Source organism: Anastrepha obliqua, chromosome 1 (genome assembly GCF_027943255.1).
Source record: "Anastrepha obliqua isolate idAnaObli1 chromosome 1, idAnaObli1_1.0, whole genome shotgun sequence".
Classification (NCBI taxonomy): domain Eukaryota; kingdom Metazoa; phylum Arthropoda; class Insecta; order Diptera; family Tephritidae; genus Anastrepha; species Anastrepha obliqua.
Genome location: NC_072892.1, coordinates 32,236,037 through 32,255,107, shown reverse-complemented (window position 1 = coordinate 32,255,107; position 19,071 = coordinate 32,236,037). Strand labels below are relative to the sequence as shown.

The window sequence follows — 19,071 nt, the reverse complement described above, 5'->3', positions numbered from 1 at the left end:
GATTTTTTGATGCTGATACGTTTTTTTTTGTAGTGTTTTATATTTCATAATATTTTGCGAGAATGGGAAAATATTACAAATAAATAAAATGAGAAAATAAAAATCAATATACAGGGTGAAGTCCAAAATAAACAAGACTGACGTCATAAAAATGTTTTTGTGTTTGATGGCGCCATTTTTTTAGTGAGTTAGTGCGTTGGAAATTGCATCCCTAGCTGACTTCCAGTGAATATACGGGCCGCCAAATATCAGTAATCATCGCAAACTCCATCGAAATTGTTTGTAAATTTATCAAAAATTAACCGAATTTATCGTTGAAATTCAGGAAAACGGAGTTGAGTATCTCCAGAACATTGATTTATAGCATTTTAACTGATAATTTGGGCTTACGAAAGGTGTGTGCGCGTTTCATTCCACACAAGTTAACTGAGGACCATAAATTGCTCAGAACTCAACATTCGAAACACCTCATTAAAGAGCCTAGAAAATACGAGAACTTCCTTTACAACATTGTAAATGGTGTTAAAACGTGCTGTTTCCAACATGAACCTGAAACTAAGCGTCAAAGTGCCGAATGGAAGGCCCCACACGAGCTACCAGCCAAAAAATCGCGTTTGGAGAAGTCAAAAATCAAGTCGATGCACATTTGTTTTTACGATTCCAAAGAAATTGCCCACAAGGATTTCGTGCCAAAGGGGCAAACATTCAATGAAATGTTCTATCTTTGAAGCGTTTGTTGCATCGCATGCGTCTAATTCACCCTGAATACGAGGGGTGCCTTTTATATGTCGGGATTAGAGAACAAAAACAAATTTTAATAATCGAAAATCACTTTATTGTTTTTCAAAATATTCTCCATTAAAATCTATACACTTTTGCATGCGTTTGAACCAATTGTCGAAGCACTTTTGCCACTTTGAATGAGGTACCTCCAAAACATGCATTCTGAATGCCGCAACCGTTCTTCAGGTGTCGAAAAACGTTGACCTCTCAGTTTGTTTTTTATGTACGGGAATAAAAAGAAGTCATTCGGTGCCAAGTCAGGACTATACGGCGGATGACCCATTAATTCGATGTTTTGGGTGCTCAAAAATCCAGTTGTTTGAGCCGATGTGTGAGAGCTCGCATTGTCCTGGTGAAGAGTGATCCGTCTTTGGCGATTGGTTTTCCTAATTTCTTGAAGACAACTGGCAAACAAATGGTTGTGTACCACTCAGAATTTACTGTTCTGCGTTGTTCTAGTGGTACGGTTGCGACATGTCCAGTTTTTCCAAAAAAAAAGGCGACCATTTGCTTGGAAGTGCTTCGTGCGCGAACAACTTTTGCTGGATTTGGCTCATCTTGAAACACCCATACAGTCAACTGCTGTTTACTTTCGGGCTCATACGCGTAAATCCATGATTCATCACCTGTCACGATGTCATATACGTGTTTCGAAGCCCCACGATCGTATTTTTTGAGCATTTCCTTCGACCAATTGACACGAGCCTTTTTTTGAGCGATTGACAAATTGTGTGGGATCCAACGCGAACAAATTTTTTTGACAGTCAAATGTTTATGCAATATTGAATGTATGCTTATCCCACTAATGCCTAAGATTGTCTCAATCTCACGATAGGTCACATGACGATCTTGCAATATCAGTTCGCGCACAGCATCAATGGTTTTCGGAACAACAACTGACTTTGGACGACCTTCACGAAATTCGTCTTGGAGTGAACTACGACCACGATTTAATTCACCATACCATCGATAAACACTGGTCTTTGATGGAGCTTCATCGCCAAAAAATAAATTAAGTTCATCCATGCAATGTTGCTGAGTTAATCCACGTCGAAAGTTGTAAAAAATAATCGCACGAAAATGTTCACGATTTAATTCCATTTTTGGACCGAGATGAATCTTTTAAGTTACTGTAAACAACACAAATTTTGCGATACAGCTGTCAGTTGCCAGATTGCAACACCAGGGTTGCCAAATCCCGACATATAAAAGGCACCCCTCGTACCGCGAAGAAGGCTTATTGCATGATAATGCACCATTTCATCGAACCGGTTTTATGACCGATTTTTTTACTAGAAATCGCATTTTAACAATTAATCACTCACCGTATTCGCCTGATATGGCTCCCTGTGACTTTTACCTACTCGGAAAATTGCATTTGACCATGAGAGGAAAACATTTTGCGTCCGTAGACGCCATCCAAAAGGCTTCTACCGACATCCTGAAGGACATTCCGGATTCCGATCAATGACTTGAAACACTCTTTCGAAAAGCTTTTAGATCGCGCAAAACAGTGTATCGAGGCCAGAGGGTACTATTTTGAATAAATAAATTCGAAGTTATCAGAACAAACGTCCTGTCGTTTCTATTTTAGCTCAGTCTTGTTAATTTTGGACTTCACCTTGTAACAGGCGCTAAAGTAATCCTCCTATCAGAAATTGCTATAAATTTTGCGATTGGCCCCTAATGTCAGTTCTTTTTTTACATTTGTGTAGTAAACACATGCGAAATACACGTTAATAAACAATGTTACGCTACACTGCTCCAGAACGCGGAATATTGCTGACTATCTATTTGAACAATAATCTGTCGGTGACTTTGGCACAACGTGAATTTCGTCCAACGCCTACTGGTGAAACACTGCGACGTTTAGCCGCTCGCCTCGAAGAGACTGGCACAACACGAGATGCTGGCAGGCGTGGCAGACCCCGGAGTAGCCGTTCTGCAGAGAATATTGCTGCTGTATCCGAGGATGTCATGGAAGCGCCGTCGACATCGACCAGACGACGTGCCACGCAAATGGGTATCAGTCGACGGTCTTTACAGCGAATTTTGGTACAAGATTTGAAGATGTTTCCGTACAAAGTCCAGACGGTGCATCAGCTGTTAGCTGCTGACCGCCAATCGCGTCTAACATACGCTCAAGCCATCCTTAATCACCACCAAGAGGAAGATGATTTTTGATCAAAAATAATCATGAGTGATGAGGCCCATTTCCATCTTAGCGGGTACATAAATAAGCAAAATTTACGCTTCTGGGGCACTGAAAATCCGCGTGTAACCCACGAAGAGCCATTACACCCGCTCAAAGTCACTGTATGGTGTGCTGTTTTCGCTGGAGGAGTCATCGGACCTTTTTTCTTCGAAGACGTCGCGGGCCAAACGGTTACTGTGAATGGTGAGCGCTACAGAGCAATGATCAACGAGTTCTTTTTGCCGCAACTTGATGAATTGGGATTGGAAAACATGTGGTTCCAACAGGATGGTGCAACGGCACACACTGCACGTGCCACAACCGATATGCTGAAGCAAGATCGCCTGATTTGACCGCTAGAGACTTCTTTTTGTGGGGCTTTTTGAAGTCGCGGGTTTATGTCAACAAGCCTCAGATTCTTGCAGCTCTTAAAGACAATATCCGTCAAGAATGTGAGGACCTATCGCCGGAAGTTTTGGCCAAAGTGATGGGAAATGCCATAAAAAGGGCTCAAATGGCAATCAACTGTGGCGGCGGCCATTTACATGACATCATATTCTCGACTTGATGTAAAAAAAATTAAAAGACCAAATAAAAATAATCCACAAGAAGAATCAAAGTTTTACATTTTGTTTTTAAATTACAGCCAAAAAACATCGCAAGGTTACTTTTGCGCCACCTTGTATTTACTTTGAAATTGAAAACAAATATTTTTGTGATAAGATAACAGTTTTTGCGCTTCCTAGAATGTATATTTACATATCTAAATGATTTAATTTTTAAATTTTTCACCCATGTGTCAAGATACGACTGAAGTTCTGCTGATGGGATAATAGAACATTACATTATCGTATAAACAATGAATCTGAAATATTTTAAACCACAATCGAGACAAAAGGAACTTCAAATTTCTCTCTACTGATATTAAAAAAAGTTCGTGTTCCGGAAATCATCATAAAACATCTCATCGATTCCTACTACCAAGTTACCAGCCAGGTAAAATGTATGAACGATCTGACCAAAGGCTTCAATATAAATGCAGGAGCACAACAAGGCTCAGCTTTAAGCCCTCTTCCATTGAATCTGGTGATGCAGTTCCTTAAGCGTGCAATCCACAACAATCTCCCTTCGACACTGCTGTACGCCGACGAAGTAGCCCTTCTCGTGCACGAAAAAGCAATTCTTCAAGAAAATCTGAACCAGTGGGTGCACGCCCTCAAATCTAGCAGGCTACGAAAAAGTAGCACAAAAAAAAATTGTGTTCCCTTTTGACGCAACGAGTTCCGAGTGGCCGTCCTTTATGATCGATAACGTCCCTAGCAGAATAGTGAATAGCTTTAAATAGGTACTTGGGTTCGCATGTTAGTAAAGATGGTACTTTCGGACGAGAAATTGCAGACCGAATTCAATACGAGTGGCAAAGCTGGAGAATAGTTTCAGGTGCTCTGTGGGGCAAGAAAATACCACAAAAGCTAAAAGGTAAAATTTACAAAAGCATGAGCAGGCCAACGAGGACATACGCTGGACTATACCCCGCAAATTAGAAAAGAAACTGGATGTGGCAAAAAATGCGGATGTTGAGGTTGGCCAGCGGCGTAACATTACTGGACAAAATACAGAACGAATTTATTTATGGTACCAGCAAAGTTGCTAAAACTAGGGCAAAACTTAAAGAACCTCACCTTCGCTGGTATGGCCATGTTGTGAGAAGACCAGAGGGCCACGCAGTGCGGTAAGTGTTGCAGATGGAGGAGTTAAAAAAGGCGAAAATACTATAAAAAACGACATGCGATGCAGAAACGCGAGTGAAGAGACGACTTATGATTGTGTGATCTGAAGATATCGCACAAGAGGAGAAGAAGAAGAAGATATATATTACAGCGTCCGGCACTCGAAGTGCAACCAATTAAAAAATAACCTTGAGACGGTCCAGAAGAGAATCGCAAGTTGCCCGAATGTGACTTGTAAGTATTTTGGCGCACTCGCGGACAATGCTTTTTTTAGCGCCTCGAGACTGGTGAATCTTTTAGTTCGGAGCTTGCTCTCCAAAATGGCCCAAAGAGAATAATCCATCGTATTGACGTCTGGTGAATTTGAGATCCATTATGTGGACGTTATGAAGATCGAAACGTTGTTTTTCAGCCATTCTTGGTTCGCTCGGGCTTTATGAGACGGTGCCGGGTCCTGTTGAAACGTCTATGGTCTGCCACCGAAATGTTTGTCTGTCCACGGCTTCAAAACAACCTCCAGAATACTTTCCCGATAATAATTGACCATTTGAGAGCGGCCCTCTGCGATTACAGCGGCCCAAAACTATTACCTGTGGTGGGTGATGCCTTTTGGTGGCCAATCGATGACTCAAATTCTCGTATGAACGGTCGATCAAATAAACCTTATCGTTTTGGGAGCTTACGAATTGCTCAATTTGAAAAACTTACTTCTCAGAAAGCACAATGTTCGGAAATTGACTGCTTTCGGACAAGTTCGCTCTCTCAAGTCTTACTTGTTGCTGCTTTGATGTGAGATCATACGCCTTTTGGATCTTGTAAGGCTTGACTTTGAGATCATTTTTCAGTATGCGGCGGATGCTAAGGTTAGATATTTTCAGTTCTTTCGCCATTTGATTGGAACTTCGTCGAGGATTTCGCTCAAGTCGTCAATTTAAAATGCCAAAATATAGCGAGAAAGCAAAGAGTATTAACCAATTAATAAAAAGCGCTGCGGAACAAGTTACTATGATTGAAGAAAAATAAATTTGTATAACTCAATTAATTGTTAAAATTCCCCAAAATTAAAACAGTGCATATTTTCTATTCAATCTCGTTATTAAAAAAAGAGCAAGTACAGATTGACAGACGCGAAAAACGTAAGCATCTCGAACATTCAAAGCGTGCATTTAAACTTTAAACTCGTTTTTCTAAACAATGATTTCCAACCTGGTTGACTTGGGTCAGAAAAAAGTATTGGTCCAATCAAGCTGAAATTTTTACAGATGTTATGCACATATGCCTTAGTAATATGACCTACGATCATAATTACGAATTAACATTTAACCCTTTTTCAAACAATTAACGGTGACAAGACAAAATAGTTTAAAAAATTTCCAAGCTCGCCACTTTGCATTTCACGTCAAAAAGATAAGCCCACTTTTTACTTATGACTTATATCAGACTAGCTGGTTTTATTATTCAAAATAAACCAAAAAAAAATGTTTGTAAAAGTATTATATTTACGTTTAAAAAGCTGAAATGAATAAAATGAAAAACAAAAAAAGTTAGTAGAAAAAAATTAAAACTTTGGTACTAAGCCCTATACGGCTAAGAGTATGTACATAGATTATTTTCCATGCTGCTCCTCAACGCATAAAGTGTGATAAAATACACCATGCGCTTAAACTACTTGGGTCTATGTGTCTCTATTAAAGCTAACAACAACATACCATAATAATTCCTGCCAACGTCATTCACTGACAGCGAGTGACTGAATTTATTTTACCTCTGATAAGAAGTCATAAAATTACTAAGTCATTTGAAGTGATTTTTCAAAAGCACAATAAATATTATATATATATGTATATATAAGTACACATATGACCATTAAAATAGGTACGCTACCTTTATCTATCGATTTCCTTGTACCGCTAGAAAAAAAAAATGTAATGCTGTTATTGAAATTTTCCTTTTTTTTACAAATGGTATCACAGCTTCGTTGTAAATTAAAATACCCGTTATATTAAGTTTTCTTATTGGTTGTACTGATTCGGTTATTTTCATAATTGGCGCTTACAGTATTTTTGGATATTTAACCGAGCTCCTCCTCCTATTTATGGACTGCGCCTTTATGTTGTTCCACAAATGGGGGGACCTACAGTGTCGGATACGGCGGCCGCTAATTAATATGAAATTCGTTCAAAGATCGGCCGTGCACAGCATTGCATAGTTGACGCTTACTCAAATCTGTTATAACGAAAGTTCATGAAAAGAGGCAGTTAGAGGGTTAAATCGATGCACAGAAAGCTTTACTGGGGAGTCACCGAGCACGAAAAACTCAAGTGTGCCAAGGTAAGTGCTCAAAAAAGCTTTGTTCAAACTAATGTTACACACTTGGCATGACATACATTGACGACACCTACAACTACAAGCATCAGGGAGGATTAATGTGTATGGAGACCAATTTTTTGACTTACTGTATTGCGCATCTTAAAATAAAAATTAATTTCAAGTAATTCTACCGGCCAAAGTATGGCTCTGAGTGCGAATTTAGTTCGACTTATTTTAATTTTTGTTTTATATACGTTTTTTGTTAAAAAAAAAAAAAAAAAAAAAAAAAAAAAAAACTGATGGCCTTGTCTACATACAAAGTCTTAAGTATTTTTGAAAAGTTACTGACAAGTGAGCGATATTTGTTAACCAGAACCATGGGTTCTATATACGAATATTATGCATCAAAAGTTCTGCACATCTCCTCTGGATAAAGTTAATGTCCGATATAAATTAATTTATACAGTCTGGGTCAGAAGAAAAGAACCGGTTTTTTTCTTGTAACTTCAAGATATATTTCGTTCTGCTTTTTGCTGCATAATAATGCCACACAAGGGCTACGACGCCAGTGCTAACTCAGGATAGTGTCGTTCGAAACTTTCCCGTAAACGCAACCAAACAAAAATGAGTGAGAAGTACGCGAAGCGTTTTGAGGCGGTATTTTTATACACGCATTCGAAAGGAAGGGAAAGTGATTAAAAAATCAAAAAAGTTTGTTGTGATGTGGAATCAGCGGTATAAGGTGTACAAAAATGTTAATGACTTTTGCGAGCGCGGCTTGAAAAGAGTGACGACAAAAAAGCAGGATAAAGTGATTGTCCAACTTTTTAAGCGGGACCCTTCTTTGTGACTACGCCAAGCACGATCAGTTCTTGCTCAAAAGGGAATAGATGTGAGTATCAACATAATCGAACGTCGACTGAAGGAGGCGAACATATCCTACCGTCCCACATCATCAAAATCACTGCTCTCAGAAAAACACATTGAGAAACAACAAAACAAGAAAATGGTGTCACAGCATTGGACTGGCCTTCCAAGTCCCCAGACGCCAATCCCATTGAAAATGTGTGGGGAACTATGAAAACGCATCTTGCCGGAACGCCAGTCCATGGTTTAATACAACTCGTGCGTTAAGTTCGCAAAATCTAGTTTTGTTTGTCCATGAGCTACACAGAAAAACTGGTTCAAAGCATGGAGAAGATGCCAGGCTATATACTCGACAACGATGAAGACTACACGGCTTATTGAGTAATTGCGACTCGTAGCTTTGTACATACTTTCATGTAAAAAAATTTTAAATATACATATTTTATGCTTCATGAATAATCGCGATTGCGTTTTTCTGACACAGACTGCAGATTAAATTAAAGTAAAATATAAATTAAGATATATATTAAAGAATTATATTATCCATTATGTAAGAGTATTAAGAATTTATACAAGTACAAGGGTATTTTTTTAATTACAGGAACTTACCACAACAGAAGATCGGATACCGGGTTGGCACGTTCACGCGGATTTTCCGGCAACTCGTCGGCCTTAAAGGACTGCATGGCGGCGTCTATTCTTGCCTTGGTTTTTGACGTCAATTACTCCTTTGATGAGCACTTTTCACTTAACACTATTTAAAATCACAGCACAAAAACATTTGCTGAAATGTAGTAAAAACATGTAGATAAGAAGGTATTAAAACACTATTTGAGGAAGCAGATAGTAGAGCATGAGTATTTACATTGCACATACACACATACATTTACACTTGTGATAGAAGTAATAATGAAGTTCAGTGAAATGCATCCGTCTGCATCTTTGTTTGATATTTAACAACTACTGAGTTGCTAAGAATGCCGAAACTATTCGAATGCCACCTTTATACAAGGTGACGCAAAATTAATCACCCCATTGGAAGATTTATAATTTTTGGAAATGTACGTCAATCACTCCCGAACTAGACAGCCGCAGACATGCGTAGAGGTGAAAATAAAGATAAAATATATGGGCTTTTATTTGAAATCGTGTCATGTCTTTCGCGCAACTTTGATATCAGCCACAACCAATACATGAACCGTCACATCAAGATATATCTATAGAAGGTGATATCAGTATAACAGCTGATTAATTCGACTTGGGCACTTACTTATGTCAAAAGTGTGTGCTTTGTTTACATATTTCGTTATTTGCATTGTTATTGTAAAGTGTAAATTCTTATTCGAAGTGGGCATTAACCCTCCGATGTTCGGTAAGTGCATCATAAGGGTCTGCCCAGACCCATACAAATAATGTAAGAAATACGATTTTAAAAATAATTTTATTTATTTATTTGAACGGATTAGTATTAATTACGAAGAGCAATTGGTTTTACAACTACATATATAGTTGCATGGAATGTTCATTAAGACATATGGGACGATTACATTTGCTGCAGTTATAACGAGTTTTACGTCGCTTTTTCGAAGAAGAAGCAGCACGATGGTAGCACGATGACCGTGTTGAAGCAACTTGAGCATATGATTGTTGCTGTGCTGCATCTGATGTCGATGGACAAGATTCTGGTACCTAAAAGTAGCGAAATAATTTATTTTAAATTAGTAAATATGAATACATGCATACACATATATTTATACGCCGAGATATATGTAGGTGTGTATATAATTCATACTCACCTTGATATTGAAAAGATTCATTGCTTGTCTTATATGAGCAAACCTCCATACTAATGGGTTAGTCGCCCGTTTCGTCATATGTGGAATAACTAGCTGCCGTGCCAATTCAATGATAAATGAGCGCCTCTTATCACTCTGCTTTGCCGGATTCAGCTCGTCATAGATGATGAATGAGGCTAAACCGGCAATATCAAGCATATTATAAAACATTGCCAGTGGCCAACGGTTTGTCGAGCGTTTGCATGAATAGCCAGTCAACATTTGATCCATTGTATCTACCCCCGCTTTAAATTTATTGTAGTCCAAAATTTGATCTGGCTTGAATCCTTTCAATGGATTGGTGCTTTGACGGTAATGGGCAGTGGATAACATAATTACTGGCTTTTTCGGCTTTGCCATATACGAGCACAGAGCGATATTATTATTGTGATAACAAAATAAAGTGCTTTTAACATCACGCTTCGGGTTAAGCATAACATGCGGAATGAAGGTTTTATTTTTTCTTACGGTATGTTGTATGTTGAAAAAAAATTGTCAGCATAAACAGTCCTACCGCTGTCCATATAATTTTCCATCAATTTCATGACGACCCGTTCACCTTCATTCGTTTCTCGCTGGCCACCTGGTGGTTTTCCGGTATAAATTATACCTTTCAAAGGGTACTTTGAAACAGAGTCACAAATCCACCACACTTTCATGCCATATTTTTCCGGCTTACTCGGAATATATTGGGTGAATCGAGTGCGCCCACGATATGGAAATAACTGTTCATCGAAGGTTACATGACAATCCGGAGTGTATGCTTTCTCTAAATTGACCATACATCGTCCAGGGCAGCAGATTTGCTTTGCTTCAACCTCTCAGCACGAGTACCACTGTTATCGAAACGGATGAAAGTAGTTAAGCTCTTGAACCGATTCAATGACATAGTGGCCTTATAAATTGGCATATTGTAACTGGCCCACAATTCTTTCGCTGGCTGAGAATTCGAGTAGAATACACCAGCAATAAGTAGCATCCCAAAAAAAGCATACATTTCGTCTTCGTTAGTCATTACCCAAGAACGCTGTTTATTACTGGGATGCTTTTCATTCCATAGACGAAACGCTTCAACGGCTTTTCTGTTGGTTTCCCGCACAATGATACTTACGATTTCAGGAGACAGCAATAGCTTGAAAAGAGCTTTATGACTCGGTGACGCTCCTCGTAGTGGCTCTTTACGAGTAAAAGTTGTAACATTGTGACAACGAGGCCTTCCAGGTGGTGGAGGATTTGAATTCCACATCTTACCATCTTTCGACCTGTATATAAGGCCCTGGGTAATATGTAGATGTGCTGCATGATTTCATTGTGGTTAAAGCCTGAAGGGCGATAGCTTCTCTATACAAATCCTCAATATCATCATGGTTTTCATCCAGAACAGCCTCTAACTCGATTTCCTGTTCTATATCTGATGCTTCACCGAAGTCATCTTCATCTGGAAAATATTCATCATCTTCTACGTCGCCACTTGTTTCAAATGGATCGGACTCCTGTCCCATAATTTCTTCAATTTGTGCCTGAAGTCGCTGACGTTCTTCCGGACTCACATTTGCTGCACTTAGCTTACGAAGCAAACGCGTCATCACATCAACTTCATCCATATTTACTTGTTAAATTTTATTTAAAAAAACACTTCCCACTAATTAGAAAACACGTGTTCACTTTAATTTTCAAATGTTAACTAAAAAATTATCTCTGCCGCTGCCTCCGCTAACAGTTTAGTTGTTTACACCTAACGGTTAACCAATTTACATGAGAAGCTTATATGGGTCTGCACAGACTCATGTGAGCTTAATTAACGAAATTAGTTTAAAATTATTATTTTTACAACAAATATAGCAAAAATCTTAATTTTGCTACTTCATTGTGTTTAGCACACTACATTTTGGGAAGTCATGGACTAAGAAGCCTCAGATATTAAAAATAAAAGATCTACATACAATTAATCGAATGGGTCTGGCCAGACCCATATGAACATCGGAGGGTTAAAATTAAACCCACACAAACCAAAAAAAAAAGAAGTCGAAATAATATTTTGGGCAAAGACTTAATAAATATAAGTAAAAAACTGGTCAAACTTGTTTTGTGGGCGAAAGGAATGGAAGGCAGAATGGGTACTTTTTCAAATACTGGAATTTGTAGAAACACGGCTCGACCAGAGCAGAGCTTATTGGAATTTAAAGCAAAATAGAATATGTATGCGGATCAATTTAGGCCTTTCGATACTATTAACTGTGGCGAAGGAAGGATTTGTTGCCGGTCGCTGTTCCATATCCTCCACAGCTGCGAATTATTCGGACCTGAACTTTCGAATATAAGCTACGATGAAATTCTTCGAAAAGAGATGCCTGAAGATATGAATTTAGTTGGATATATATATATATAAATGGCGCGTACACCCTTTTTGTGGGTGCTTGGCCTAGCTCCTCCTCCTATTTGTGGTGTTTGTTCCACAAATGGAGGGACCTACAGTTTCAAGCCGACTCCGAACGGCAGATATTTTTTTATGAGGAGCTTTTTCATGGCAGAAATACACTCGGAGGTTTGCCATTGCCTGCTGAAGGGCGACCGCTATTAGAAAAAACGTTTTCTTAATTTTTGATCTTTCACCGAGATTTGAACCGACGTTCTCTCTCTGAATTCCGAATGGTAGTCACGCACCAACCCATTCGGCCACGGTGGATACACAGACGATATTGCAGCTGAAATAACTGCTCGAAACACTGACGAAGCCAAAATGAAATCATCCATCATCATATGAAATCAAGTGAAGATCCAAGTACATACATGGCTAGAGGATCAAGGATTAAAACTGGTCACAGAGAAAACAGAGCTAATCCTTCTAACCAACAGACGTATCCGATGAGAAGTAGATATGCAAGTACTCGGATCCATTTGATCGACAAAAAGAGTGGTAAAATACTAGAGAGTGCAATTAGAGCGCAGAGATGGTAGGCAAAATTCTCAAGAATTCTAAGACCATGCTTCTCCGAGATTAGAATTTAAGCGCTCACAAACAAGATGGGGCTCTGAGCAGTACGGTAGATGGACGCGAGACTAATACCCGATTTAAAGAAAGGTAGAAAGATGAGGTTAAAGAAAGAAAGCACGGTGAGGTTAACTATTACTGATACCTCACACAGTTTTTGTCCAGACATGTGTCCTTTCGCAAGTATTTGTGGCGCATTGAAAAGGTGAACCTACCAAATTGCATTTATGGAAATACTGAACACGATGATGCGGAGCACACCTTCTACAAATGCGCGAGGTGGAACACAGAGAGAGAGAGAAGTTCTGCAGCGAGCTAGTTGTGTATTTGCACGTGAAGGGATAATCGACGAAATGATGATAGGCGAAGAAAAAATGGAATGTTGTCGCAAATTTCGTTCAGAATATTATTCAAAAAAAGAGGCGTGAAAAGGAAACTTGTGGTGAAGATCATTAAGCATATGTTTTTCAAAACAGGCGACTTTGAACGCAGGGTGAGTAAGTCAAGTTGTCCTACTGAGGACGCCGTCTTGGACCTCTACCTCGCAGCAATGCAGAAGCAGTCCCGGGGTTGAGGAAAATATCCAAGAGAAGAGGAGGGATGTTTTAAGTGGAATCACACACACAACGACGATTACTATGTATATGGTGCGAAGGTATTTTAACCCAACCGACAAAACTGTTGCGAATCGCATGCTCCAACTTTAATTCTTGCTCATCGCCCAGGAGTGAATAATTCGAAAAAAAAAAATTAAACGAGACACTCCAATGACTTCGTTTATGTTTCTTTATTATTGGTTTTTTTTTCGTTCAACCAATTCGCCTTGGAAATAATGGTTTTGATAATTGAATCCAAAAAGTAAAAACAAAATACATGTAACTTTTTATTTTTGGTCTACTGCTTCATATAACTGTGCCACTGCTCAACTTACAGTGAATTTTGTTAATATTTTTTTATTTGCAAACACATTTTTCTATTATATTCCTGTTCACATTAACATACGCCACTGACTTTTGCATTAATATTTTCTATATATGTATGTATTTGTACCATACGCAACCAGTTACGAAATAGGTTGTACAGGGTGTTCCATCTATTATTAATGCCTTCTACTTAGTTTGTGGTTAGAGATTTACGAAATGAGTCGAGTATTGAATAATTTGCCAAAACGATAATGTCAACTCACCGCCTAACACCTGGGATTTAGCCCCATTCCACTATTTTTGTAGGCTTAAGAGTAAATGTTACGGCAACCATCTGGATTCGATTAAAGAGTTGAAACATGAAATCAAAGTTGCTATTGGTGAGATAAGTGTCGAAACTCGCGAAAATTTGCCGAAAAATTGGGTTAACAGAATGAGCGAACCGTGAAATAATTTGAATGAAATTATTGAAATTAATGAAGCACGTTTAATGGCAACATTTACTCTTTTTAAAAAGAAAAATATCATTGAAAAATAATATGCCTGCGTTTTATTTACAATCGACATAAATTATATTCTAATCACTAGATGAACCACCCTATATAAAACTATCAAATCCTACAACAGATGTTAGCTCAGTTAGAACGAACAGTCTAGAGCTCAGATTTAGACCGCAGCTTTTACTTACATACATATATACATATATGTATATATATATATTTTTGTTTATTTAATACCATGAAATATTTACATAATCCACTATTCCTTGAAGTGTGCCATGAATGATTCTACTCACAACCAAACCCAAAAAGTTATAATCAAACGCGTTTAAATCGTTTAGACCACGTTGAGAAAAACAGTTAATAACTTACACGAATGACGATCACTCTACGCATTGCAATCGAACAAGTGCGTCTCACAATACGACCACGACCAAACTGATGCGAGAGATAGTCAATTGAAAACGAATGGGTGTAGGTTTGCCGCTTGCTTTCAACAAGCGTTGTGGAATAAGTGATAAAATATTAAAATATATTTAATTGAACAATTTCATGATTAGAATTGGCGGTGGATCCCCCAACATCTCGGAAATCTATACATGATTTTACACAATCGGCACATAAGAGAATTGTTCGTTTAAAAAAGCCAGCAAGAATTAGCAAGCACGAAAATTCAGAGAAAAAAGCATCTTACTCTCACAGAGAGAAATATACACATTTTTACGCACACAGGAATTCTCAAACATTTGCAAGCAAGCTGCAAAAACAGTTGTTTGGGATCAGCGGCGATTATTTCACTGCGCTGCGTGAACATATTTTTTTCTAACTGGTACGTTTATTCACTAAATCGATGAATTTAACCAACACAAAGACTTGTGCTATGTTCCTACAGTACGTAATTCGCGACTTATAGTAATTCGTAATTCACTTTGGCAGCTCGCCTTCTTGTAATTTGTTGCTTATTTGAAAGATAGTTCATCAGAAGGGCTGAGTTTGATGCCAAAATTGTTATATACTTACATATAAACTTGTAGGAGGCGGCATAAAACTGTAAGCCCCTCCATTTGTCGAAAAATATCAAAGCACACACCACAAATGTGTCGGATACAAATGGAGGGACCTACGGTTTTATGCCGCCTCCGACGATTTGTATGTATTTTTTCTTCCTTATATTCCTTTTAATATTTATAATAAGCTATTTTATAAAAAAGGTTTACAAGTTCATTAAAACTTTTCAATTGACTTGCTTTCTTCTAGCTGAAACTTCTAGAAGTTAGTCAACTTTGTAGTACAGAGAAGATTCAGTTGCTTCAAAAGCTGCAACTGGACATGGACAATTTGGACATGGCAGCCCGTTCTACGTTACCAAAATAACTCGGGATTTTCCCGACCAAGGGTTGCTGTCCCAATAAACTAGCCCTGTCTAGGGTACCCGTACCCCAAGATAATTTGGACTTTTCCACTCCTCTTGAACATGATAATGTAAATAAAATAATTTTTGTTTTGTTTATTAGTAAATATTCGTTCACTTTCTTTGTTTGTTTTGGTTTACTCTTTTGGTTTGTCTAGTCAATTATCATATATATGTGTATATAATTGGCGCGTACATCCTTTTTGGGTGTTTGGCCGAGCTCCTCCTCCTATTTGTGGTGTGCGTCTTGATGTTGTTCCACAAATAGAGGGACCTACAGTTTCAAGCCGGCTCCGAACGGCAGATATTTTTATGAGGAGGTTTTTCATGGCAGAAATACACTCGGAGGTTTGCCATTGCCTGCCGAGGGGCGACCGCTATTAGAAAAATGATTTTATTAATTTTGGTTTCACCGAGATTCGAACCTACATTCTTTCTGTGAATTCCGAATGGTAATCACGCACCAATCCATTCGACTACGGCGGCCGCCAATCAATTATCATAGTTTCAATAAATTTCCGGTAAAACTCAGAGCAAACAACGATGGGTTCGTAATTCGTAAGGTAATTATGATTCAATTTCTTACGAATGAGGTAATTCCCTCTAAAAATGTGCCGTGCAAGCATAGCTTATGCTGAAAACAGTGAAAAGCGCACGCAGTCCCTTACCGTGCACAAAAACTGACCCCCGAGAACAACTGCGTTTTTTTAATTACATATTTACACAATACATCGGTTTGTGTGTGTATGTGTTTGGTTGTATCTACACAATGTTACCATTGATATTTTTGTTTACACACTTTTTCACACATCCGCGTTATCAGTTACAAATATTTCATTGTTTAATAAACCAAAGCCAAAAACCAAAAAATGCAAATACTCCATTTATCTATAATTAACATTATTCAACAATATTTTTAAGTTATTTTAATAAAAATCATCATTTTTCTAAGCTTATTTTGTAAATGATTCGAAATGTGCTGCTTGGCAACACTATGTGGTGAGAGAGCAATCAGCTGCGTCGGTATTACGGGATTTTTTTAAAAATCGATACGGAAGGAAGGAACTTTTCATTTACATGGGGTTCTTATTAGTTTGATCGGAGTAGCTGAGTCGGGATTGCGTTTACGGTGTTCACTGTTTTCAGCATTATATGTGGCTTAAGTAATATACATATACATATGTATCTCCATATAGCCAATTGCAGAACCAAATTTTTAATTAAAGTAACGTATACAGCTTTATTCTCAGCAAAATTACAACAACAAAATAAGTGATTGAGCTGTTTACTCAACTCCGAAAATGAAATTTATTATTTTCCATCACCATCCTTTTTTAAACTTACATATGTCTTTGCGAGCAGATTTTGTTTACTCTCTGCTCTCTATTTAATGAATGTATGGGAACAAACCTAATATTAATAAAAAACAAATAATTAGAATGAGTAGTGTTGTTCTAATACGGCTAAGCACTCTATAGCTGTATGCGCTACAAGTATCGCAGAGAAGTACTCGATACTTAATTGTATCGGACTCATTCTAAAGTTCACACAAAAAAATATGTGCTACTTTAGAAGGGTTTGAAAATTAATCTTCGAGTTCCTACCCTTTACAGCAAGTACATTCTTTAGCCACGTGTTCAACAGCCACATGAGTACTTGTATGAAGGGCTCGCTCGTATACAAAAAATATTAGAGGCTTAGTTACTCGTATAGGAACTACACTAGTAATTTTCCATAATATGAAATATTATTTGAATTATATTATATTTTGAAATATGTAACTTTCATATTCCAGCTGAAAGCATCCGATTCTAGCAATGCACTACTTTCAGTTTGTATAATAATTTTATTGTTATGTAAACCTTTATAAAATAAAATAAAATAAAAAAACTTTCATATACACATATATGCATGTTTTTTTTTTCATAAAATAATTTAATTTACGTGCTTTAAAAAAAGAAAAAAAAAGAATTCTAGCAAATTGTAAATATTGCACTAATTGATGTTATGTTATGTAAACATCATTTATTCTGTTAAACCACTGTAATAGCAGGGAATGTTAATGGACGTTCTCTGGTATAACTTTTTACCTGCTGATATACAGTAGGTTCTGTTTTTATGCGGCTTTTTTTTATGCGGTTTTGAAATAGTGCGGTTTTTTTTTTTAATTACAAAATGCATGTTGACCTATCGGGAATTGTACATATAAACAAGATTCTAAACCAGCTAAGCAAAAACTCATCACAGATTACATCAGAAAAGCTAACCCTACAAGTATGGAAGATATATAAAGATATAATTTTCAAAGATACAATATTTTGTTTATGCGATTTTATTTAATTATTTCAGATTCATGCGGTCTATGGAACGTATCTATAGTAATAATATGGGACTAGTGCCCTTTTTTATGCGATTTTATTACATTATTTCAGATTTATGCGGTTTTAGCGTTTGAAACGTATCTATAGTTTTACTATAGAACTAGTAGCTTTTTTTATGCTGTTTTTTTTTATGCTGTTTCTTGCGGAACGTATCTACCGCATAAAAACAGAACCTACTGTATATGTATGTACATATCAACACCGGCATATGTATATGCATACAACACCGAACTACAGATTTTCCACAAATACGTTTTAGAATCACTTATTCAATTTCATTAATATTTTATGTCATACATTTTATTAAAAAAAAATGTATGTAATGTATTTAATAAAACAAGATACACTGTTTAAAGCGCTGGAAACCGCGTTTAAGATACGAGTGAATTAAATGCAAGTTATATCATAACACCAGTACTGAAATATTTTGTATCAATTTGAATCGACGCCAAATGAAAAAAAAAAGTTTTAACAAAGAATGTAAAAATTCCACTTAATTTACGCAAGCGGAAAAATAAATCAATTTGTTAGTAATAATTATGTACAATAAAACTTCTCTGTAATAAATTGACAAACAACACAGATAAGGCCGAACAGCTGATTGTATTTACTAGCCATGATTTGTTTGTTTAAAACGCCATGCTTGGAATTTATATTGGACCAGAATGGAAATAGAAACAATTGGAGTGTGTAACTGAATTAAACTGTTAGGTAGACTTCAGTTAGTTCAGCATATATTACATGTGAAAAATCGACATATTTTTTGAATTTTTTTGCAAGCAAGATTTACATAAAATAAGATACTTAGATTTAAATGCAAAAATGAACGCAACTTTGCCGTGTCATGACTGTAAATGAGTTGTGTGGAAGAACTAAAAATAATACAAATAAAGTGACAGCATCATTACAAAAAAACCAATTGTAATGTAAAAATTTCAATTATAATGTAAACGATAACTAAAGAAAAGATATCTCTGAAATTTAAGCCACCAGTGAGAGTGTGAAAATAGTCAGCTTTTTTAAACAAAAAATAAAAGTCGAGTTAAAGTAAGAAAGGCAATGAAACAAAAGAGAAGAAATAGAAGAAGCGTTTTTGCAAAGGAAATTTGTACGAGGGCATATCTGTAGAAAAAAGCGGTTTTTTT

At 37.1% G+C, this 19,071-nt stretch overlaps 1 protein-coding gene across 4 annotated transcripts in view; it reads right to left on the bottom strand.

Annotated features, from left to right (window-relative positions):
* LOC129236320 (probable multidrug resistance-associated protein lethal(2)03659) overlaps window positions 1-14,597 on the bottom strand; it is a 29,562-nt gene extending 14,965 nt beyond the window's left edge. The window contains exons 1-2 of one of the 4 annotated variants that reach the window (XM_054870639.1): window positions 14,507-14,597; window positions 8,494-8,668 (exon numbers count right to left, since the gene is read on the bottom strand). In XM_054870639.1, coding sequence (XP_054726614.1) covers window positions 8,494-8,570 — 77 coding nt within the window. In that variant the 5' untranslated portion in view covers window positions 8,571-8,668; window positions 14,507-14,597. Of the gene's footprint in view, window positions 1-8,493; window positions 8,669-14,371 lie in introns of all 4 variants that reach the window. The other 3 variants (XM_054870641.1, XM_054870640.1, XM_054870638.1) reach the window with 3 other exon arrangements.
* Between the last annotated feature and the right edge of the window lie 4,474 nt (window positions 14,598-19,071).